This window comes from Molothrus ater, chromosome 2 (genome assembly GCF_012460135.2).
Source record: "Molothrus ater isolate BHLD 08-10-18 breed brown headed cowbird chromosome 2, BPBGC_Mater_1.1, whole genome shotgun sequence".
Lineage (NCBI taxonomy): Eukaryota > Metazoa > Chordata > Aves > Passeriformes > Icteridae > Molothrus > Molothrus ater.
In genome coordinates, this window is record NC_050479.2 from 82,723,145 (window position 1) to 82,748,009 (window position 24,865).

The 24,865-nt window shown below is 36.4% G+C and overlaps 1 protein-coding gene across 30 annotated transcripts in view; it reads right to left on the reverse strand.

Moving 5' to 3' along the window:
- The window catches only part of DLG2 (discs large MAGUK scaffold protein 2), a 984,854-nt gene that overhangs the window by 232,439 nt on the left and 727,550 nt on the right, over positions 1-24,865 (reverse strand). For 23 of the 30 annotated variants that reach the window (XM_036384308.2, XM_036384333.2, XM_036384316.2 and 20 more), the window contains one exon: positions 16,045-16,200. The exons of the other annotated variants lie outside the window; for them this stretch is intronic. In XM_036384308.2, coding sequence (XP_036240201.1) covers positions 16,045-16,200 — 156 coding nt within the window. The remainder of the gene's footprint in view (positions 1-16,044; positions 16,201-24,865) is intronic. 30 annotated transcript variants of the gene reach the window in all.

The window sequence follows — 24,865 nt, forward strand, 5'->3', positions numbered from 1 at the left end:
TCCTGATACTGTGTTTACTGCACCTGTGTGATACCTTCTGATAATGTTATCCCTTCTATCTGGATACACATTATCTCTGTGCAAGCTAAGAATATGGGCTGAATATGTATTTTTTTTAAACAGAGCAGAGGTGAGGAGAATGCAATCCTACATAAGCAGCTATTTAGTCTCTCTTCCTCTGTCATTCAAAGCAGCCCAGCATGCAAGTGTGCGTGTGCAGCTATACCAAGCACAAACCCAACAATCCTACAAAAATACACAAAGAGAAAAAAGCAAATGCAGAAATAACACAATGCACATAAACAACATTCCAACAGGATAAGGACAAACAGCAGGGAATGGCAATTTGACAATGCAGAAGTATAAAGGCTGTATTGTCAAAATGAAAGGCGAATAGTGAAGCTATTCAACAGTTTAAGCTCTTCTGCTTCGAATCTAATCTATATGAAGCATGACCTTTGAATATTTTTAATCAATAGAAGTTGGACTTAGCATTTCATGGGAATCATTGAGTGCCTTCTTCCATGGGGTCTAACCATGAAGTATACACCAGAACTAGACGTGAAAAAAAATTAAAACTGTATTAATTTTTCTCATTCTGGGGTTAGTCCCAGTGGAGGCATGAGGCATAAGCCTCTCCCAGAGAAGATGACTGTAATATTACCTAACAACATTAGTAATTAATTTTGCCTGGCTTTGATTATAGGCCCTAGACTGGATTAGATGAATGATGCTATATTTTTTATGATATGTTCCATTATGTCAATCCATATATTCATAAACTGACATATAAACCGCCATTTATTTAAAGATGGTTATTAAATTCAATCTTTGAAGAGGTATTTAGCTAATTAGGAGAGAATTGTGAAAGGAATTTATGAAGACTTTGACTCTACGCCTGTGGTAGTCATTAAGGTGAATTGTTTAGCTAAAAACTTAATAGATAAATCATTTGAGTAAAACATTGGAAAATGGTTTTAAAAGGTTTCCAAAATTAGCAAGCACGTATACGTGACTGAGCTGATACACAGTCAATTTGTGATCCTTCTGGTGACTAATTTAACATCACTAAGATAAAATAGTCTAAGTCCTGAACAAAAGCCTGAGTTCCCTTTGCTAAACTTTACAAGTATTTCTTATAGGTTAGGGATCATTCCTTATAATACAATCTTCTCATCAGTGAGCCAGCAAACCTAAGGCTCTTGGGTTATTTCAAGGTTAATTTAGTATAAAGACACTGCCATGTTTCTTCTATGTTCATGTTTTATTTCTTAAACAAAGAGTTTCATCTAGAAGTAAGTCTTTGCTTCTACCAACTAATTACTTCCCTCTGCATGTACTATTGTACTTTGGTTTGCACGTTTTGGCCAGTTGCACTGGCTCCACTGAGATTTGAAATACTGCTGCTTAAGAGAAAACATCTGAATAACAGACAGGGATGCACAAGGAAACACGAGTCAATCAATACAAATGGTCACAGTTGGATTTATACCAACAAGTCATCTAACCTTAACTAGCACTAAATCAGAATTCCATTGTTTTTTAGCACTGTAAAAAGAAATAGCCACGATAAAGGTATTTTGGAATATGAGCGTCTTGTATCCATATTTATCCTATGCACATGAACTGAGCTATCATTGCAGCATTTTGCTTCAGCTCTCCACGTGTTGTTTTTGAAGAGAAAGCAGTTCTGCTGAAAACCTATGAGTACCTGAAATCAATGAACACTTCACATATGAAATATGGATTATTTAGATGATAGAAAAATTTTTATGGAGGATAAGCCCATGCACTGGATAGTCATCCATATTTTGAAATCTTGGATTCACAAAATTGGCAAGAAATTCCATGGCAATAGGTTTCTTGTGTTCACAATTCCTTTGATAACACTATATTTCAAGTTACATCTCTCTTCCAACATACCAGGGAATTCTACTATTATAGAAAATGCCTGTTCAAATAATCGTATTTTTTACCCAGTGGAATTCTCCAAATATGTTTTGGTAAATGCACACCAAGAAACCCAGTGAAGGTTCTATTACTCATGACCTCTGGATACAAAAATGAAAACTTCTGTACCCAAGTTAAGTGGAACAGTTTAATTCCTGTTTTAATCTTCTAGGTCAAAGACAGGCCTAGATACATTCTACACCTTTGAAGCACCTAAACTTGTATTTTTTTATTAAACCTATCATAACAATGTAGCTGCAGAATCTTTTTATATACAAACCAGAGATTGCTTCCCATCAGTCCCAGCTATACATGTGGAAGCAGAATGTCAATTAATTCTGGAAAAGAGTAATTATTTCAATTTATGTATTTCACTGATGGCAAGACCTGTTTTTTACAGTAAATGTTACAATATGCACATCTCCAATTGAGAATAGGGGTAAAACTATCAGCATTTTAAAAAAGAAAGTGCAATGTAATTTTTCTCACATCACACTTCATCTTATTCTCTATATAAAGACTGGTCTAAGCCTGAAGTGATGAAATCCTAATATAATTTTAAATGAATGTATAAGGACCTCTTTTAATTCATTTTGCTTTTCTTGTTAGTAATATAAAGGGTCTTTACAATACTACCAAATTCCAGGATATTGGTTAATCAGTCTATGAATCAACATTCCCAAGTCAAATGGTAGCTTTCACCTTTTTGCACTGATTGATTTTATAACTCAAATGAAGATCTGTCAGTTTTTCAAAAAGAGAATTACACTGATTTACATTCATATGTACACTACTAAAAATTAACGTTGCACATGGTACTCTTGATTTGTATTCTCTGTTTGTTGTTCCTTTTGGCAAGTGAGTCTGAAACTTCCTAGCCTCACAGAGGATTTCTGTTAGGACCTTAGTAAAGCTGTTAGTTTCTCCATTTGCCATCTCCTCGTCTCTAAGAAAACAAAGATACATGACATATCCAGACTCTCAGAGTGATTGGAATAATATTAAGGTAGACAAAATTAAAGCTGTGTGCAAGCTGAAGTAATCTTATAATTTTCCAAGCTGCATCAATGTTGCATTTCTGTAAATTGAAACTAATTAAAATTATTTCTTTCATTTTAAAGTGGTAATGCAAGAATAGTAGAACTGGAAAATTTCAACATGAAAGAAATTAAAGAAACCCAGTGTGAAAATATCACAGCATACTCTATTTTGGTGAAGAGCATATTTAGTTTTATAAAAAACCCCTTTCTTATTATAGTAGTGATTACTCAGAACCACAACTTTATACTGCAGCATTGTGTTTAAAGATTATTGATAAACAACAGTCCATGCTGCTTGATTTTACCATTCCAATAATTTGCCATGTGATGCTATTTTTTAAGAAGGATACACAGTAGTACATTTAAACAAATGAAGGCTTTTTGAGAAATAGCTGTTGTGATGCTACAAAAAATGATGTCATGTGGTGTGGCACCCAGCCTCAACATGAAAACTGCTTACAGAATTGTGTTGCCATGTTATTCTTGGTTTAACTCTAACACAGTCATGTAATTCTCCTGTGTTTGCTGAGATATAATTTGCTTTTGGTATTGTAATGATCTTCCTTTGCAGACACCTGCTGCCTAATCCCACTTTTGTCAAAACATAAAACTCTAGTCTTCCAATTAATTCAAATCACTAAGGTATTGTACAAGGAAAATAAAAAGGAAAAGTAAGGAAAATAATCAGTTGAACATGATTCCTGTATTGCTATCATTGTCAGAAAGGTTTGAATCTTTGATATTTTGTTCCAAAGAACAATCTGAGTACCCTAGCTGAAAGACCTATTCTTGTAATCCATGGCATACCAATGTAAATGCTAATTGTTGAGTGATGATTACAAGAAGGATCTGGGAAACCAGGCAAAATCCATTAGGAAAAATGGACTCAAATTTCCATCACGAGTAAAGTTCCTCTCTTTCTATATTTCCCTTTCTAAATCCTGTGGACATACCAACCAGGAGAAATTTCATTTGAGGCTCAGTATTCTAGGCAGTGCCTATGATTTAAAAGACACTCATGAATTCATTCCCTACTTCAGACATCTTTGTAACACAAGAATTCTTATACACTTTGACTGAAGGATAATAAATTAAATTGTTGTAAAGGTTTGATTGGAAAAATGAACAACCTTCACTCATAGTGCTGAATCTGAAATGTCAAAATTGAATTCTCTTCTGCATGGTGCATTGACAGCATTAGGTGAGTTTGTATCCTAACCAAACTTGTATGACTTCTGCTTCCAACACAGCCAGTACAGCCCTGCTCTTACCACAGATACTACACAAGTCCTCCTACCTGCAACTCTTAGTCACTGTACCTCAAATAGGCTCTGAGTTCTGATTATAGTTTCTGCAGCCTTCATCAGATCAGTAGCTGAGCTGCCTACACGTTGCTGACTATGCCCAAGTCAGCTATTAATCAGTGTGGGCATTCATTGGCAGCAGGTTATTCTGCTTCATCAGCTAACCCTCCTGGGCTGGAACCAGCTGGGGACCTTGGTGCTGCATTGGGCTGCACAGGCCACTGTAACACCAGGGAGAAGTAGCAGGAGGTATTTGGCTTCCCTGCTGTGTACCCCACCCATGTGGGCTTCAGTGCAGCTCAGGTGCACATCCTAGTGTTCTTTCATTCTACACTATGATGGCTTCACTCTGCTATTTAGGAAAGCCTGATTGTAGATACAGTCATTGCTATTTAGAACTCAGCTGCTGGAGTTGCATTCTTTTCCCTTCTTCCTACTTCATAAGTGTATTGATTTCAACATAATGAAAGCAAGAATTATGATGATCCTCAAAAGATAAGGCAAACAACTCCAATTATCTGTGAAATGATACATTTTCTGCATGGAGTATGGAAATACTCTGGAAAAAGACATTGTCTTTGCATCTCCCTAGGGACTGTGAAGTTTCTCTTCCTGTGTTTCCTTAACAATATTGAAATTTTAATTTTGAAAGTCAAACTAAAAGTTCCTCTTCCCTTTGTCAGCTAAAAAATGTGTTTTAATATCTTGTCACTTTCACTGACCTTGCTTTTTCTGCAGTAACAGTAGTAGTTTTATGCACTATAAGCATTATTAAAAAAATCAGATAAAGTAGTTGCTTCTGGTGCTGTTCTTTAAAAATGAAATAAACACCTTTTAAAGAATTAATTCTTTTAAATCCCAAAACATTAACAAATTCTACATACAAATTTACAATGACAACTTGGCTAAATTTAGGTTCAACCCAGAAAGGCCAGTTGCATAACTAGACCTTTACAAAATTCAAGGATGTTTAGAGCTTGTAACTCTTTCTGCATACCTAATGCACATTTTTTTTCCTTTCTTTTCTTGGCAGAACAAAAAGAAAACCGCTTCCCAATGACTTCATATTGATACAGCAGTTTATAATCACTCTGGCTTATGGTGAACTCCTATGTCAATGTGTCCTACTATTGCAAATTGTAAAAAAAGAAACTGCCCTTGATAAACTATATGCACTGAATATCTCTGCATGTGTGCCTATTGTTTATCAAGGGCAGTTTCTTTCCTGGCCTTTTCAATGTTTCCTACCAAAACTCAAGCTTGGGATTTTACTAGACTTGTGTGTAGATCTAGTGTACTAGATTTCTCCTAGACTTGTGTGTAATAAATAAGCATCCATCTCTCTCCTTCCCAGTTCCTCTGTTCCCTGCCCCCCTGCCACCCCTTACTACTTCTCAAATTAATACTCTTAAGAAACTATGTTGAAGTACAGTAAATGTATAACTTACACTGACAAAAATTTTAACTCTGAATCTCCCTTCTTCTCTTTTTCAGTTTCAAAACAAGGTTTCAGTATTTTCAAATTTTGGTTCACATCTCAAGGTCCTCCACAGTCAGTAGTAAGAAAAGGACCCCCTCTTTTGGAGACATTAAAAATCAGTAAATTCAGAATAGCTTTCTTTTCTTGTGTTGGTTTCTTAAAATTACATTTGGGCAAAATTTTGGATGCAAGTATGGAGACAGTAGTGGTAGGTGAGTTCTACAACCTCAGAGCTACACAGTTGGTATCTGAACAGCCCCAGTAATGAACCAATGTTCTTTAAACATTTCTGTCTTTCTGCATAGCACGACTTTGTCATTTCCTACACACACACACTTTCAGAATTTTGAACTAACATGAAAAAATTATGGCACGAATTTTTCAAAGAAGCTACGGAGTTGGAAGAGAAACTGAGTGAAAATAGGCACAATCCTACTGTGCTGGGATAACATAAATTATCCTTCAAACTCTGAATGCATATTCTGAGCTGAAAGGGAATCTACAACAGTAATTTTTAAGATTTGAAGTTATATTTAGATCTCACCTTAGATTATATCATTAGAAGACAACAAAATTTAAAAAAGCAAAAAAAACCCAAATAATTTTCAAGTAATCACAAGATAATTTTGATGGTCAAAAGCATAGCACCTCTAACCACCCAAAACCCACTGTGATAGCTTTAAAATATTCTTTGAAAAGGACTGAGTTACTGTTTCTCACACCAAACAGGAAAGTGAGAAAATACTGAGATGAATGAACTGGAGTGAAAGAGCTTTAATTAGGAAGTTACAGGGGGGTGGTAAAGGGCTCTAGCAAGTATATGCTCAGGCTCCTTTCTGTTTGAAAGGTGAAGAGAAGGAAAATTCAATAACCAAAGTGAGATACTGAGCAAAATTGTGATGGTTCGCAAAGCAAGTACATGCCAAACCATAGAATTTAAATGGAGATTCTTGCCTATAGATCTTTGGCCTGTATTACACTGGTTCAAATTTCACTTTAAAAATGTAATTTAGGTACTTCCAAATCTGTGTCTTACTAGAAGTCATTTGGATTTTAACTCGTGAGATTATCTGAAAGCCCATCTTTTATTTTATGACAGTCAGTTCTCTAACAAATGTAGATTTATTTCCATCAAAATGTATTAAAATCAATAAGAAAAGAAGTTCAGCAATCTTCTCCATACCAGAATGCAAGTTTAACTAAAATAAGGATGATATTTATTCAGATGGCATTTAAAAACAACTTCCTAACTGTAGCACACGTATATAAATTTACTATACAGGTAAAGGGGAGTTTATATTTCCACAATTTCTTGTTCTCTTCTCTGCTGTTTTCCCCATTTTGATAAACTCCTTTGTAGCATTTGTATTGTCAGACTGAATCAGGGGAACAACTTACAACAACTCCCCAAAGTTATGTTGAGACTTTCAGTCCAGCTAAAATTTAAACAAAATTTGAACACCTTAAAGTTTTCAGTGTTACAGTTTTCATTACTTGTATCACTCTGAAGTCTCTGTAGATGGTTCCAGTTATATAATCAATATTTTCAAAGAGCAACAAATGCTTTTTTGAAACAGGAAATGTAAAGAGTACTAATCAATAACTATTTCAGCAGTAATATGAGAAATGAACAATAGATTTCATCACATTTCTCTTAACGATGGTTGCATGGCCTTTTACAAACAAAGAAATGGCAGAAAATGTGACCTCCGTGTTTCAACCTTTGGTTACTAAAATCAATTTTCTCTTTATAATGGGAAATATTATTATCCTTATAGACACATAAAGGTACTTGTATGTTGTGACAGTGAGGAAAAAATAGAAAAGGAAAACAAAATCATGTAGAAATTTTAGCATAGACTCAGGATGTGGATCCCATCACATCTGGGGTTTTCTTGAAGTTAGTATTTTTCTGTTTCCGGTTGTTCCATTAATTAGCATTTTATACTTTTTGGACTGAAGACATAAAGTGAAATCAACAACTACAAGAGATGAGGTTCCAATTTAAACAACTCATTCAATTTTGCAAAAGCCTCCCACAGCATTGTCCTCCAACAGGCTTGCAGTATCATTGGCCTAGCATAGACTCAGAGACTGCTTCCTCCTGATTTCTGTACAAACATTTTTATAGATATATCCTGGGGTAAAGTCAGACTTTATTTGACTTGACAAAATGAACGGAACTGGACATATTTGAAAATATCTACATATAGAGCTGATTTCGACAAAAATAAATGTTGGTGCGTACATACAACACAATCTGGGTGCCTGAGCCAGCACTACATTATTCCACTGGGATAACTGCAGTGCAAACCAAGACTAGTGCAGGGCTGAGGGAAGGATCATTATTACTGTTATAATTCTCTCACATTTCCCTGACAAACTACACTGCTGTAACGAGAGGTCCCACCCACTTTCCACCATGCCCTCTTTCACTCTGTTTAATACTAATGACCACTCTTTTTCTCTGCAGTGCAGAAATTATTGCATATCTCCACCTGCTGGAAATATCTTTTAACCCTAAGGGCTGCTGGGGGTGTCTGTAGACACTTGCCACCCATTTCACAAGTGGACAAAATTGAAAAAGTTTTCATTTTCCAAGGTCATACAACCTGTCAGTGGCACAGGCAAATTTCTCAGTTTCCAGCTCTTTGCTCTAACCAGAAAGCTTTCCTGCTCTTTTCTGTGCAGTTACAACCCTAGAAACCATTCTTCTCCCAACAGGTACAGCACAGGGAGCCACAGCATAGCTTTATCTACTCTGCCTCCACAGTAATATTTAATTTCAAGCTCAAAGAACTCTCTCATGGGGTAAAAAAGTAATTTGTTCTCCAGGTTAAATTTATTCTTGGTTTTTCTGATGAGCCATGACTCTAGCAATTACTGTGACAGATGGAGTGATGATTTTTATGATGTGGAAACTTGTCCACAGGAATGAAACTGAGATCTCCAAACCTATTTCTCACAGTGGCCTTTAGACAGTTGTCAGGTAATAATTGTCACTGTGGACAAAGTTTGAAATAGTGAATGGCTCCAGTAGCTTGTTACTGCAACACTCCTTAGCAGAGTGACAGTTTCTGATAAATTTTTGTCATTTATTCTGAATATACTTGAACCAGAAAGGGAACCAATATATGGGTTTGAATTTCTCCCCACACTCAGAAGAATTTGAACATTGTATGTGGAGTTTTGTCAATTTGGAAGAACTGTTTCAAGGTGATTTTCAGAGAGCAGAATGAGATGTTTGAGAGGCTGCTTACGTACATTGAAAACAATAACATATCTCACAGAAATGTCCATTTCAAACAAGGAAGTTGTTGTGTGAACTGGGTTAGGAACTGGCTGGGTTTTCATGGGATTATTTTCATGCCTTGTGTTTAGGCAGCCAGTGCTGTAGCCAGCCTTAGTGGTGAATGGCAGCCTCTGAGGCTGAGACATCAAGCACAACTTCAATTTGGAGGGTCATGCTCCACCACAAGCTCCCCATGCCTGGTGACTGAATGCCCTTGCCAAAATCCTTGGGCACAAAACCATTAAATATAGCCTGACACTTGTCTAGTGTCCTGGTTCCAGTCTTCACCGTTAATCCAGAAAAAAACCACATAGAGACTGACTTTTGATACTTTGGGAGCATTTTCTGTGACTCAGAGACTGAGACTCAGAACTTGCTGACAGGCAGGGAAAGGAAGGAGATATCTTTCCTTTGTTCACAGATATCTCTTTGTAGCTCTGCTTGTAATCAAAACAGCAGGAAGATTTTAATACTAGTGATTTAAAGATGTTTTCTTACCGAGAACTGTCTTTTTTTTTTTCTGTAAAGACATAGTAAAGAAAGTACTGCTACTTAACTGAACTGAATTAATATTTCTGTCCATTTTATGAGCTAAGAATATACAGTTTAATTTTCATGGGTGCAGACTGTGAACAAAAGGAGATCTGTAGCACAAGAAAGCACATTATCTCTTAAAATCAAACCATATTAAAAAAATATGAAACATTTCCCAAATGACAGAGCAGAACAAATACCTTCATTTTTCTCTTTTAAAATTTTTATTCTAGTCTGTTTAACAATAGTAGTTATTATTCTTAATATAACTGAGAGGATTATTTTACTGACAAAGCAAAGCAAATAGAATTAAGTGACTTGCTCAACTGAAGAAAATTAGTCAGCAGCACAACTGCAAATAAAGCCCAGCAGCTCTAACCTGAAGCACTGCATCTAAACCTGAAAGGCTTCTGCAACACTACATAATTAAACACTTGAACTGTAGAGGTTTTATGCCTTCGCAGGTTAAGATTCTCCTGCAAGCATCTCTCTGAGTTTTTAAAAGTTGCATCTTCCTAGCAATTTTAATTAATAGAGTCCAAAATAGAAGACTCCTCATGAAAAAAAATAAAGCACTTAAATGAGTTTATAGGAATGCTTCTGCTTATTAGGGTCAGAGACTCACTCACACAAAATAGCATGAGAGCTGAGATTGAAAGGCAGCATCATTTTTCTTTCATTAACCCTAACAGTTATATGACTGGATCATTTACTTGAAGAGAACACTTTAGCCAGGATTAAACAGAAATTATAGGAAACTTCCCGTTAGGACTTTCTAATTTGTTAATTTAAAGTGATAAAGAAAATCCACAATTAACTTCTATCATTTCCAAAAGATCCTTAAATAATTTAAAGGCCTTAGGAGGCTGATTCACAAGCAGGGACAATCTACGTTGAACACTGCATTTAAGTTGCAGACAGTTAATCAGCACAGTGTATGCTGGTTGTGTTTTCCCTTATAACTATAAAATATTGCATATCTGAAGGTGTTTTCAGAAGCAGCACAACCCTGTCAAGCATAACATGTTATATTCATCTGGGCTGCATCCTGCCACCCACTGTGATGTGTGCTCCTGCCAGTGAGTCAAGGTCTCCAGGCTTATTTTCAGAAAGGTCCAGGAGCTAAAGAAGTGCTTGAATTGCTAAAGATGTTGTTCAAGGAGTGAAGGCTATAGCACTCACACAGCTGATTCTCAATGAAATCATCACCAAGACGCTTCAACTCCCATCAGTATGAACATCAGCACCCAAGCCAACCCTTGTGATGACCAGTTTAATCTCAAATTGCTTAGAGGTTGGTATGTGCTCTGTGCCTCTGAATGCTTAAATGTGTGTGTAAGTATGCCTTTAAAATAATTTCTCAAAACTAAAACCCACAGTATTCACTTTTTGAATGCCACCCTATGATTCTAGGGAGCTACTTCACTAAGAATTATTTTAACTAGGTATCTTATATTTTCCAAGTTGGGGTTTTTTTTTGTGATTATAAGGTTAGGTTGTTTTCATTGACACTGAATAAGCTGAACCTTGCTATTGCCTATTTTTATGTTCAAAAATCCACAGAAAATTGTGTACTTATTCTCCTCCACTGTCTTTAAGCAATGTTTTTCAATAGTAGTACTTCATTATATATAAGCTTGCTGTCTGTGGCTGGATTGTGTAAAATGCAGATCAGTCCAGAAGCTGATCTGAAGGTGTTAAAATAAGAAGCATAAATCTGCTCTGATTCTTGTTTTAAATATTTGAGTATTTACATCCATTTGACCTAAACAGACTATTTTCCCATTTTGTAATTAGTATTTGAAATTTCTACCAAAAAAACCCCAAGCAAACAAAAAACCAGGTAAACAAAGAGAACTTAGAAGTAGAAGTTATTTTTTAGAAGTTATTTTTAAATTCAAGAAAGGTGGTTGTGTTTATGTGGGCCACATTAAAGACTTGATTTCATAATATCATTGCTATTTTACTGGTTGTTTGATAGGCTCCATTCTCAGGTTGCCAGGCATTTCAGAACCACAAAATATGGCATTATATGTTTTGGGAGATATAATTCCCATATTAAACACATGGGATTGAACAGGGGACGATGAGTACTCCTGTACAGTGTGAATTTCAATAAAGATGACAAGAGCCTCCCTGGAAGGCAGCCACACACAAGTGCAGTTATGTGCATCACTCTGACAATAAGCTTGCTCCCAGCAGGTTACTGGGAAGGAAAAGGCTGTGCAGATATTAATAATGGGAGAGTGACTACCAGAGAGGCTCACTACTCACACCTTTGAGTGCAGCTACCTTAACTTCCTTTCAGGGTCTGTGAACAGTGATCAGCACCTCCTCAGTGCCTTCATGGCCTGTGGAGGGATTCCAGGGATCCCTAAAACTACATGGGGGGGACCACAGGCTGCAGTGCTTAGGGCAGACATGCACCAGGCTGGCTGCAGAGACCACAGGAGTGCAGTGACCCTTTCATGCCACACACTGGAAGCAGCATCACACATCAAGGTTTAGGACATTGCAGTCTCCTGACCCATATGCCTGCATCCATTTCAGCACACTTTTATTCCTGTGGCTTTTAGAAGTTCCACAATGCTCAGTTACCCTTGAATACTGATGCAAAGGTACACACTTTTCCTTCAAGGCTCTGCCCTAGAGCCTCATGCCAACGTTATTTCTCTCCGTAATCCCCATCTCAAAGAAAGCAAAGGTCATTCTAAAAAATGCTGTCATTATTCTGATTCCTCAAATACCTTGAAATGAAGCCCAACCATTAGTTCCTTCCCTAAATGTACTAAAAAAAATAAACAAAAAAAACCAACCCCAAAACAAACAAACAAACAAACAAAAATCATATGATCAGAGACTTATTAGGAAAGTAAAAACATAAAGTAAAAAAAAGCCAAAAATTTCAGGGCAGCCCTTTACCAAAAAGTTTACTGGCAACTAGAGGGCCAGAAAGATTTCGGTGAATACAAGGAGGTGAATTCTCGGAAAAACCAAAGCATTTTTCAAGTGTGTCTTTGTAGAGGGGAATGCAATGAAGTTCTCAGTGCAAAGCCTGGGAACACTTTGTTTCACACAGTGTTGAAATAAAATCTGATGTTTGTAGAAAGAGGGCTTCATCTATGAGCTCTGACTTCTTTCACTGCCAATAATCTTCTATTTGTAGACATAATAGTCAATAATGACAGGGGCCAGAACATGAGTACTCCACATCCATTCCCACATGGTGCTCTCAAAGGAAAACTCACTACTCCAAAATTCTCTCTCTACTCCTGCCTTCAATGGTACAGATTTTCAGCTGTTGCACATTGACATAGCTCTCTTAGTATCAATTCATATGAACCGATATCTCAATCAAAAAACTAATTACACTTATCATAAATGGAAGTACATTGTTCTAGACCTCCAAATCTCCCAGGAGTTGACAGACCACCATAAAAGCCAGGGTTATAAACTTGAATTTATTATGGACAAATAAAGCTTTGCCCTATGAATTCTCTGCCTATTAAGTTAATGAGCCTTGACAAAACAATCATCTGAGGAGCAGCTGACAAATTATCTGGAGCAGCAATTTGAAAGGCATTGACTGGCTTACAGACACTTCAGTTGGGAGAATATGGCATCATGTTCCTCTTCCTCTGGAAGAGTCATTTGTCAAACTGAATTTCCTGCAGATCAACAGCAGATTCTCAATATTGGAGTGCTGAGATATGACAATAACTGTAATTACTAAGTAAATAATCCCTGCCATTTCCTCCCCAAACTTGAGGCTCACAAATGTTGATGCAGAACTCTTTCTAGGAAGTCTGCATGAAGAAAGCGAGGTACATTTTTATTTTTGACTGGAGCTCATTGAAGTGTTTAATGTGAAGTAAAAGAGCTTTGAGGAATTTAAGTGAGTAGAGGGGGACCTTTCAAAATACTTGGTCAGTATCTCAAAGATTATTTTTTAGTGTAACTTCCCACAGATATGGTGGTATCACGACTGTGGATCTAAAACAGGGTCTTTTACAGGATTAATTCTTCAACATTTTCCACACAATACAGTCCTGAACCACATTGCCTTTGGGAAATTTAGGGCTGTGTACATTAAATACTCTTGGAAGAACAGCCACTTGTATTAGGGTAAAAATGAGATCAGTACTTTTCTAAAATCTGTTTTTTAGCTGTGAATACTGAGTCCATTTGGAAATTGAATCATGATCCACTGTAAAGCTGTCACTTTCCTTACCAAAGGCATTTGCTGAAATATTATTTCAAATGTCTTCCTCCACACTCAACTATTCAGAGTCCTGTGGAAAAGATGACAGTATTGAGAACATGGAAAACTGTCATATTTTCCATCTGAATGTTATTTCACAGTGTGAAGGAACTACAAATTATAGTAATCAGTTGCCTCTGCAACAGCATGTAGCAGAGTATAGCACAGAGCATTTAATCATGAGTTGTGTCTTTTCTCATATTTTATGTTCTTTTTGCAGGTTTTTTTGGACTGTTGATTTAAACAAACTCATTAAATATACAAGGACTAGAGCTCAAAATTATATCAAAGTAGAATGAAGATAAATGAAACCTCATTCTTAAAGAGAATTGTTAACTCACACTCAGTAGAACAATACCCAGCTTTCCAAGTCCTGATGTTAGGCTATCAAATATCTGATGACCAAGTATTCAATCAATCAATCAATCAATCATAAAGCAAAAGAATGTACAGAATTACACATTCAGGTGCCAAAATGGCCTAGTTTTATGAGCCTTCCAGAGCTCTACTGATTATTGACTTCTAAGCCTGCAGTTGCAGGAAGCAGCTTTAACATAATCTTATCCCCCAGCCTCTCTCCATAGTAGTCATGTCTGGAGAGATCAACCATTCAGCAATGAACTACCTCTCTCTGTGGTTAGCAAGGCACTCAACTCCATGGCCCCAACATCCACTAGAACCCAAACACTTAACTTTCTAGTTCAAGTTGGAACCTTTCTTTCTAATGGGACCATTGAAAGAGTCTTTCTATAATGAACTCTACCACTGTCTCATTCTAAAACCTCAGGAGAATTGCCATGCACAGATAAATTACTCATATTTATACTTGACCCAAAGAACCAGAGTACTTTTACAACTTTTTGCCCACATATGAAATTTAAGGCAACATTAGCAGAGAAATTAAAATATTTTGAGTAACTCTGTTAGTGCCTGGCACCCTTGTGCACATATTTACACCTTTATAAAACACTGTAATAATCACTAAAACTTGTTTCACTCCAAATTCCACTGCGCTGAACAGCTTGACTAATCACTTGGACCACTTTGATTAAGCATCTTTTTACAAATTCTAGAAACTACACTGTTTTCATTCTAATAAACTGACATCTTCTGCATGGTTTCACCACATCTGTAACATTCTTTGCTAGTATTTGTCTTCTTGCTTTTTTAATGGAGCTTTCCATTTCATAGTATTGCAATGCCTTTCATGGCTGTCTTCCTAATCCCCAGGGCTTCTTTCCTGTTAGTGTATCTTACGTTAATTTACCATTTTACTTTCCACTTACACACTTCTGCTCTTTCCACATTATTCTTTGCTTTGAAAATGTTTCCTGTTGAAAATGATCAAAGCTCCAAACATAATTATTTTTCTTCTGTTCTAGAATAAAAAGATGATAGAATTTTTCCTAGCAAAGGAAGCACTCTAGAAAAATTGTGCCTAACTCTTCCCCTATCTCCCAAATATTGTTTGCAAATGGTTTATTACTATCCTTGTAGTCTATAGAGAAATAGCTGGGTTATACTAGTGCAAGGTTTTGCATAGTCTGCTTTCCTTCATTAAATATTTATCAGGAGTCAATCACTGACAATGTTTTACAGAAAGATCTTCCATTATTTCAGTCATGGAAATGGTCATAATTCTAGGCTTTCCTAACCATCCTCTCAGAGCACAGCTAGTCTAGGGAATGCTGAATTTAAAATGCATTCTTAACCATGATTTGGTGAGGGAGGTGATTATTTTTTGCTCTATTTCTTCTGAATGGCTTAGGCAGCTGTCCTATAAACACAGAGATGCTCAGTGAACTAAGTATGCACAACAAAGGAATAAAGTGACTGAATCAAAACAAATTACTACAGCTTTCAGTGAAGTCTTGGTCACTTTCCATACTCAAAGAGAAACAAACACTGAATTCAGTTGCAAAATATGGTACATATTATGTAACCTATTTTAGAGCACCATTCCAATGGATCGAAACATTGCCCGTGCTCATCACTGGATTTTGGATGACCAAAATTATACACCAAGGTAGCATGTATCTCCCGGTGGTGCAGATGTGAAAGCATGGTTAAAAATAAGCACAAGCTGTAGAAAAAGATCTGTGGTGAAGATGTAAACTATGAGATAAATCCAGTGATGTTCATGCACTTTAACAAAGGAGGTGAGGAAGAAGCGCATGCAGTACCTGGTGATCTCAGAGTCAGGGAGCAGGCCTACGTGGTAGTGGGGGTAGGGAGCTGAAAGAAGGAAGCTTTTGTCACACTCGACAGGGGAATAGTGCCTAGGAGAAGGTGGTTTATCACACAGTTTGTTCACAGTGCTGTAAACAGGTTCAGGAGGCCTGGTGATACAGAGACAAGAGTAAAAGATCAGGTGCATATTAGTTGCTGAGAATATAGAGAAAACACAGCAATCATTTTAAAAGCATGCATAGCAAATCTGTCAAGAGCTTTTCAGTGGGGCTTTTCCAACAAGTAAAGTGTGCTGTTAAAGGAATTGTTAGAGTTTGATAACACTAGTGTGGTATTCAAGTAGCTGCATGTAATACACAATACAAGTGGACCATAAAACTGCTCTATGGGAAGTGTGGCACTGAAAGGGAATATCTTATCTCTGAAGTTGAGAAAGTGAGGCATTTTCTCCAATAATATTTCTAATTTTTTTTTAATCTAACATCTACACAGCTTCTGTGATCTTCATTTTGAGTACAGCATAGAAGAAAATAGGTTTGTTACCTGAAAAAGAACTATTTTTTACCCATTAATTTGTAATATAGATGAAGTACGTATTACTTGTTAATATAACATACTCCTGGTCCCAGTGAGCTGGGACTTTGCAAGCAGAGCTGTTGTCAAATTGACCCATATCCTAGAATAACACTGATGGCCACAAACTGTGTGAGCAATTCATCTCACTGGCAGGCAATTCGTTGCATTTCAAGAGTTCCTTGCACTTTTTCCAGATTCAGCCTTCAAAATCTGATTATGCAGTCCGCATCTAAAACAACCTCATTGCCAAGGCTCCTGCAATCACACTTGCAGGGCTGCTCCAGCTGCAAACAGCAGCCTGTGAGGTTCGATACAAAGAGTAAGAGCTTAAAACTAAAATTTCTCTCGTGCTGCTGTGCGTCACCTGCCCAGGGGAGGCAATACTTACCACAGCCCTGCCAGGAGCCGTCTGGGAGAGGGGAATGCAGCCTTTAGTACCAACCAGCCAGGGATCCGCGGGAGACCAACGGCGAGCAGTTTGCAAAACAAACCCACACCACGTCCACAGTGCATCTCCCACCTTGGAACTCCCCTGCCTTGGACCCAGGACACACCTTGGGGCCCGCTGGCACTGTGAGGCTTGACTCATTGTTTCCTGACATTTCTGCTCTACAGAGTGCCAAGGGTCAATTGCTATCATATCCACGCTTCTGCCAGAAGATCCAGGGTATGCCACTGCCTTTCATCACTGTCATACAATATTAGCTAGATGGAAATCTTATTTCAGAAGCCTGAAAATATCAAGAGGCCAAGAAGTTAATGAACTTTTTTTGTTCTTTTGGCTGCACTTTGCCTCACATGGGTGTGGGTTTTGCTGTGACTTTCACAGGTACCAGAATTTATTACAGTCGTGGATGTGCTGGCAGATACAGAGAATCTAATTTCCTTTGTTAGCTTCTGGGTTTGTCCTTTGGGGGAAAAGGAGTAGCTGCTTTACTTAAAAACTGGTCTTACTCAATGTTAATAACATTATTCATAGCAATCTGCCACATGATTTGAGAACTCTCTGTGCCTGAATTTCCCAGGGAAAACTTTACAGTTAAAAAAATGGCAATTTAAGATTACCAAATAGCAAAATAGCAAAACAGCCACTCATTTGGTTATAAAGCATTGTGTGTCAAGCACTTAGTAAAATCCCTTTAAAATGTTTAAAGTAGGAATCATTTTCTATCAGTATATTTCACTTGTTTCTGAGGGATGGATTTAATAATTTATTTACTAAATCAATTGTTGCTTTCAATAAAAAAAGCAGATAAAAACTATTCTATTTCACTGCTGTTCAATACTGCCTTTTATTCCCTTAGAAACTACTTTTGCTTTTAGGCAATATATGAAAGAACAAGTACAAATATCAAATATAAATGATACCTGCTAAGAAAATTGAAGAAATATTGCCCCAGTTCAGGAAGATGAATAAAAACTGTAGATTCCTCCATGGCTTAAAACACCAACCAGTCCATAAAAATTTGTTAGTGTCCTATATTCAAGTTAATTGTCTTCTCTGTGTTGTGGACGGAATCAGAGTATTGCTACCCCTTGGATATATTGTGAATGCTCAAACTACACTGAGTCATCAGTCAGTGACCATCCAACCTCATGCTGAGACACAAATCATGCCGCAGACATGGGTAGATATGAGGAATTTCTTTGTTAATTGAGAGCTACAAGCTGCCTCCAAAAGCAAAATGAAGTTAAACATTCAACATCTACCTAGATATTGACACTGAATTAGTCCTTCAAGTACAAATACAGAGTCCTAACAAATTGTCTTATGAGGGCCAGAAAATTTTAAGACATTTAGCAAATGTTCATGTATTTTAAAATATTTTTGAAACATTTTTCACTCCATTCAGTCTTCCTGGGTGGTAAGATAACAGGAAACGGGAACAAGTCTGAGTATAAAGTCCTGTACTCACTGATATTATATAAGTGCTATTGTGACCTAGTTAACATCATACCTTCTGTATTTGAGCTGCAGAGAGAGGTCTTAAGGTTAAGAAAAGGAATTTATACTTCTTATCCTTTTAAAACTTGTACTCTTTGGTTAGAAGAAGATTTAGGATAACAGATAATTCTAGTTATGAGTACACTTTGTATAAGGCCTATGAAATGTTCTGAGATCACCACAGCCACCTGCTTCCCCTCAGGTGTCACTTCTTCAAGGTCATTGAGAGCATGGACTGCACTGGTCCTTCAGATACCTCTATCCTATTCAGATGCATAGGCTAACAACTACCAGCTGCATAGTTGGGCTCTGATTGCACGTTTTATTGGCACAGAAGAACAAGAATTTGAAAAAAAAAATAGCAGTACATAACCTCCACTGTCCAGGACAAGTATAATCTTATTTTCTCTCTCAATGTGGTGCAGTAAATATGAATTCAGTAGTGTAAAAATATTTGAAAGTTGGGATAAAAAATATCAAGTATAGGAATGACTAAAACTGATATGGGGCAGATCAGTGTCCTGCTCATAAAAACTGTGTTCCACGTCAGCCATTAATCACAAAAAGTAATTTGAGATACTTGCTGCAACAGCCTGTCTTCAAATATCCTCCTCATTCTTCACCTTCTCTATGGCAAACTTGTACTTGACTACAATAGTAGCCACCTACTAGAAGAAAACAATACCCTATTATAAAAAAAGAAGATGATGAAGACCACCCAGCTTTATTAAATAATTGTTCTAATGCAGCATTTTCTCGTGCCATTTATATTTCTCCTCGCAGAAAGAAGAAAGAGCTTCTTTCCAAAGGGATCAGCCCACCTGATAAATCCTATCTCGCACATCTTCTCCAGTGCTATGACAGAGACAGATTGTCCTCTCTCAAAGCATGGGATAATGAGAATGCTATTTAGAAAGAGTTTTTAATGTGCCATTATGAAAAAATACAGTCAAGGTCACCTCAACTTTTCTTGCAAGAATAATTAAGAGCCAAACTGAACATAAACATTGAGGCCTTACTTTATGATGCACTAATTCTTCAAATGAATTTAAAAACATGTAGCAAGCCACTTAGCATGCTTTAAGAAAAGTGTAAAGGCTAGATATATATTATTTAAGTTCTAATTCACTGCAGTTTATGTGCAATTGCATCTCTTTCAGATACAGCAAGTATAGCTTCACAGGTTTAATTTAAAAATAAATGCTAAGCAGTTTTTGAAACTTTTTTGAGGAAGAACAAAGAACTATATTATTGAATTTATTTTATCCATTATCTTCATTTTTGTCAATACCTATGCATAAAATATCCCCTTAAAATGCCAATTATGCATCTATTACGGTATACATCTTTGATAATTGCAATATATCTTTTAAAGAGTACTTATATAATGTGGATCTACTCTGAAAAATAACTAACTACTGCTGTAACTTCTTAGTCAGATCTGCTCCTCTTCTGCCTTTACACTGCTTATTTAGTGACAAACAGACATCACAGTTCTCTGTCTTTATCAGTGACCTAAAAACAAAGCTTTCTGACAAATAAAAGCAGCAACTACTAGGTCTGGATGGACAGTAACAACTACATTAGTCTGAGAATAAAGCACACAATAGTAAAGGAAAGTAACAGAAAATGTAAGTAGTAAATATAAGTAGCAGCATAGCTTGGCTTGAACATGCCCCAGCAGAGTTCAACTCACAGGACAGAGAATCAAGTCACTTAACGCCAAGGTAAGCTTTTAAATGGTAACATGAACAGCAGAGAGTCACTCTTCCAGCAAGAAAATAAAAAATAAAAAAGCTGAAAGTTGGAATTGTCATTCAGAACAGACATAACAGCAGTGAGGCACAATTCTTACAGAAACGTAGAACTAATTGGTGGAAAAGACAACAGTAACAGTGGGAGGTAGAAAAATTGATCTAACACTGGTTTTATTTATATCATAACAGACTGTGTAAAGCGAATATTCCTTGTTGTTTGCAGTCCTTATTATTCCTTGATTAGCTCATCATTGTTTTGTTGTTTCAGCCTGACTTAATTGTGGAACAGAAGTTATAAAAGAATGGCATTTTTAAAAACCATTCTCCCCTCAGTATCATGCAGGGTCTTCAATTTAAAATTAACAGTTTTTTCTTTTTTTATGGAATCCTGTTCGGTAGGGATCAAATGCCAACACACAGCACATTAAATGTTAACAGTTTCAGGTTTTAAAACATTTCAAAACCATTTATGATATGGAAAGAAACTAGCTCAGCTCTCACAGCATATTAAGTATGCAGAGCTATAGACAGGAAACAATCTGAGAGAAAACAAATTCAATCTGAGAGAAAATAAATCTTCCAATGCTAAAAGTTTACAACTTTTTCTTTGTTTTGTTTTTTGAATAGCAATTTTTAATTGTATCCAAGTTCTATAAAGACATCTAACACATTAGTTTTGTTAATATAATGTTGCTGGGATGTAGACAAAGAACTTTTTAAGAAGTATTTCACTATTGAACCAAAAATCAATGGCAATTTAATACAAACAAAATTCTCCATTTCTAATAGCCAGTGATTTTTATATATATGTCCTTTGACTGAGCTACTCAGTCATATAACCTTCTAGAAGAACCACACACCTTACTGTTCAGTTGGGTAATTAGAACTTATAGTTGATTTATTTCATAGGTTGTGTCCTGGCAAATTGAGTGAGACCAAATCACTCATACGACATGTTTATTTCAACTAAATGAAAGGCAGAGGAAGACTATGAAGAGCTGGAGGAAAACACCTGAAGTACAGTACATTAGTTCTTTCTGAAAACTCTAAAACTAGTAATTTCTCAGCTTTTCAGTTATTAACTGCTGTTTTCATATGCCTTGAGGGTTTCTTTAACTGCAAAGCAAGTGCTTTTTAGCACAGTCATGAAGATTAAGGATTGCCTTGTTCCTCTTAACAGTACTATTTTAACATTTTAATTGAGTTTTCAAAAGAAACGGCCTACAAGAAGGCATAAGTAGAATTTAGAACTTGTAATATTCTACAGCCAGTTCTACACTTATTATTCTTAACCATAAGGAATTAGGAAATTAAATGACTGCTTAATTTGAAAAAAAAAAAAATCAGCAATGATTTTCTGTTGCAGTAGTGGAAAAAGAAGGCTGTTTCACACAGGAATGGAGAGACTGTCAGACCAAAGACCCAAGACCCTTACGGTAACTGTTTAGGAAACAGGGACCAGCAAGGAATGGCCCTTACCTGCTCAGTGCTAAAAATCAGTGAGGGTCACACAGACCAGAAATTAAATCCTAGAAGACTGTAGCCAATAGGCCTGTCCCCTGCTCACACACTTCTGAGGTTTTTTTCCGTTGCCTCCATGTAGGACCCAAGACTTGAATGCACTACAGGTTCACGGAGAAAACCATTATATTTTGCACTCTTGTCCTTTCCTATCAGATCCTATTTTCATTCTTAATTGCCTTCTTGATTGTTCCTGAGTAGTGAGCTGACAATGTCACAGAACTAACCACAGTCGCCCCAAGGTGTCTTTCTCAAGTGGCAAGAGCTGCATGGAGGGTCCACGTCCATGTTATATTTTGTATATATTTCAGGTTATCCTTTCCTCCGTGCAGTATGGAAGGCTACTTACCATTTCTGTGTGTGTTATTACTACCAATCCTACTATCTCATTTCAAAAATCTCCATACAAGCACTAAAGCATACTCCAAAATTTGATTAGTTTTCTGTAAGTGTTAAGTACTAAGTAGCTGCCAGTGATTATATTAGAAATAGTCAAATCCTATTACTTGGGGATCTCTGACAGGCCTATTTAAATATACAAGGATAACTCAGGAATAAGAGATTATCCGTGACTTGATAATGACTAAATTTTTACTTTAACATAAATTATTCTCTTAAGTCAAGATTTATTATACTTAAAATAAATTAGGATAACAAAATGAAATCTTACTCCAGGCAGACAATTATCATCTGTAAAGTTTAACAATTAGTTTAAGATTAAAATTGTGTATTAATTACAAAAATATAAAATAGTCGATTTGCAAGTTAGCAACTTCAAGCTTCAATCTAAGGAATGCATTTCACCAAGGATGCAATTTAGGTTATGTAGATAAACTCTTTTTTCCCCTTTAAACTGAACATTTAATGTGCAACTTGCTTTTAATTAACTTTGGTTTTAAAAACCATAATTTCTTAGATTGATCAAAGACCAAACCAAGAAGAAATTCTATTCTGGGGTACCATATTGGATTCAATATGTCACCAACTTAACAATTAGAGATGAGAATCCTGCTTGTGAGAGACAGTGAGTAACCAGTCATAGCAGCAGGCTAGCATCCTCCAGACAGACAGACGGACAATGAACTAACATGACAGACTGCTTGGTGGGATCACACCCACATCATGCACACCCCAGAAACTTTAGGTGCTTCTCCACTTTTCTAGAGGGAGATGGCCTATGCATCTTATCAGCAACTTTTCCTACCTGCTCTGTATCTCTGTTCCTTGGCCAGTGTACTTGTGCAACTATTGATTATCCCAAACCTCCCGTATCACCCTCTGAGGGATTTGCTGGTTCAGTAGCTTGAAATCCCTTCTCCACTGCTTCTTTATGCCTCTTCACCTCTTCTTCTGTTATGTCCTGTCTTGTACTGAATTCCTTTTCCAAATCCAAGTCTTCTTACCTGATTAAATACCAGTCTTTTCTTGTGATTTCCATTCTCACATACCAGCGACAAGTTTTCCCTCATTTGCACGCTTATCCCTCGCTTAACACACTTCCCCCATTCCTCCAGTCTCTTCAATATTAAAATGTCACAGACCTGGCCATTTAGAGCACAGAACAGAATCCCTCCTGACCATGTTTCTGTGTCAGAAAGGGATGGTAGAAATAAGTAGAGAGGAAACTAGCTTTGGCCATTTAATGCTGTGCTCAGTCATGCAGGTTTTTAAAAATAATCTAGTCAGCAAAACAAAATTGTGAGAAGCTTTGATATACTGCAGTGTGAGTACAGAATCTGAAAGAATTCTACTGGAAAAAAAACCATATCAAATAAGTTTTGGATCAATAAATGAACTGGGGTTTTCCCCAAAGACTTGCATTTGTTGACTTTTGCATAGCTTTTCATAAATGCATTAGAAATACTCTCTGGATTCCGTTTCATCAGCTCCTATAACTTAACACTCTGAACATATGTATGGAATATTATGGTATTTAAAACATAATAGCACAGCAATTTCTAACGTCGAATAGAATAGAACATGAACTAAGGCATGTAATTCTCCCTCTATCCTTTAAATCATCATACTGGTATGGCTAAAAATCAATGCAATTTAATTTAATAATAATGGTGGTTAATTAAAATGACTTTAGCAACAAGCTAATTTAGCATTTTACACTAAATTTTATAGAAAAACAATCACAAAACCTTTGCTATCCCTAGATAAAAAATCCAGCCCCAGGCAAGAGCCAAGCATGAAAATATTAACTTGAACATCTAATCTGCTAAATTTATAAGTTATTTAAGAAGAGGAATAAATAAAAGGCATCATCAGTCTTTCCATACTATTCCATATCATTTATTCTGTTTAGGGTAGAGGTAATATGCTGAGTTTGGGTTAGGCATGGTGAATGATTGTTGTGAGTTCACAATTACATGTGCTCTTGTAAGTCAAACCATAATATTTGTTGTAATGGTTTAATACTGGAAGGTCAAATCTGTGCGTCAACAGAAACTTAAAAGTGTTTCCATAAAACATTGTCAATTCAACTAGCAGGTATAGATAAGTAAAAAAGAAATAGTTGATGAATGCTACTACTTTCAATGCAGGGAAAAAACATCCCCTTAGACTTCAACTTAATGGTTCTCTTTTCTCTCCCATCCAATTCTCAGCACCTCTTCCCCATCCAGAAAATGCTATTTTGCAAAAATGCATGTAAAAAATTCAAACATGCTTTACACAGCAAAACAGATAACTCAGCTTTTTCATCTATGAATCTTTAATATCTAGCCAGAGTTAAATGTTAAAGTGAATTTTTTATCAGCTGAAGCACAGAAGTTTAATGTTACCATTATCTGAAGCTAAAAAAGAAGTAAAAACTCAAGATGGTAGTTCTTTATTTTTATGGAACTTTTCCTGTTGTTGTTCATTAAAGACAGAAGAAATTAACATCTTAAAGCCACAAGATTTTTAGGCTTTAATAGGCTATAATTTTAAGATTTCTGAAAATAGGAAGGCAGAAATATGCTAAAGAGAAAATGGTGACATCTCTCTCTACTGTGTTAGTAACACATG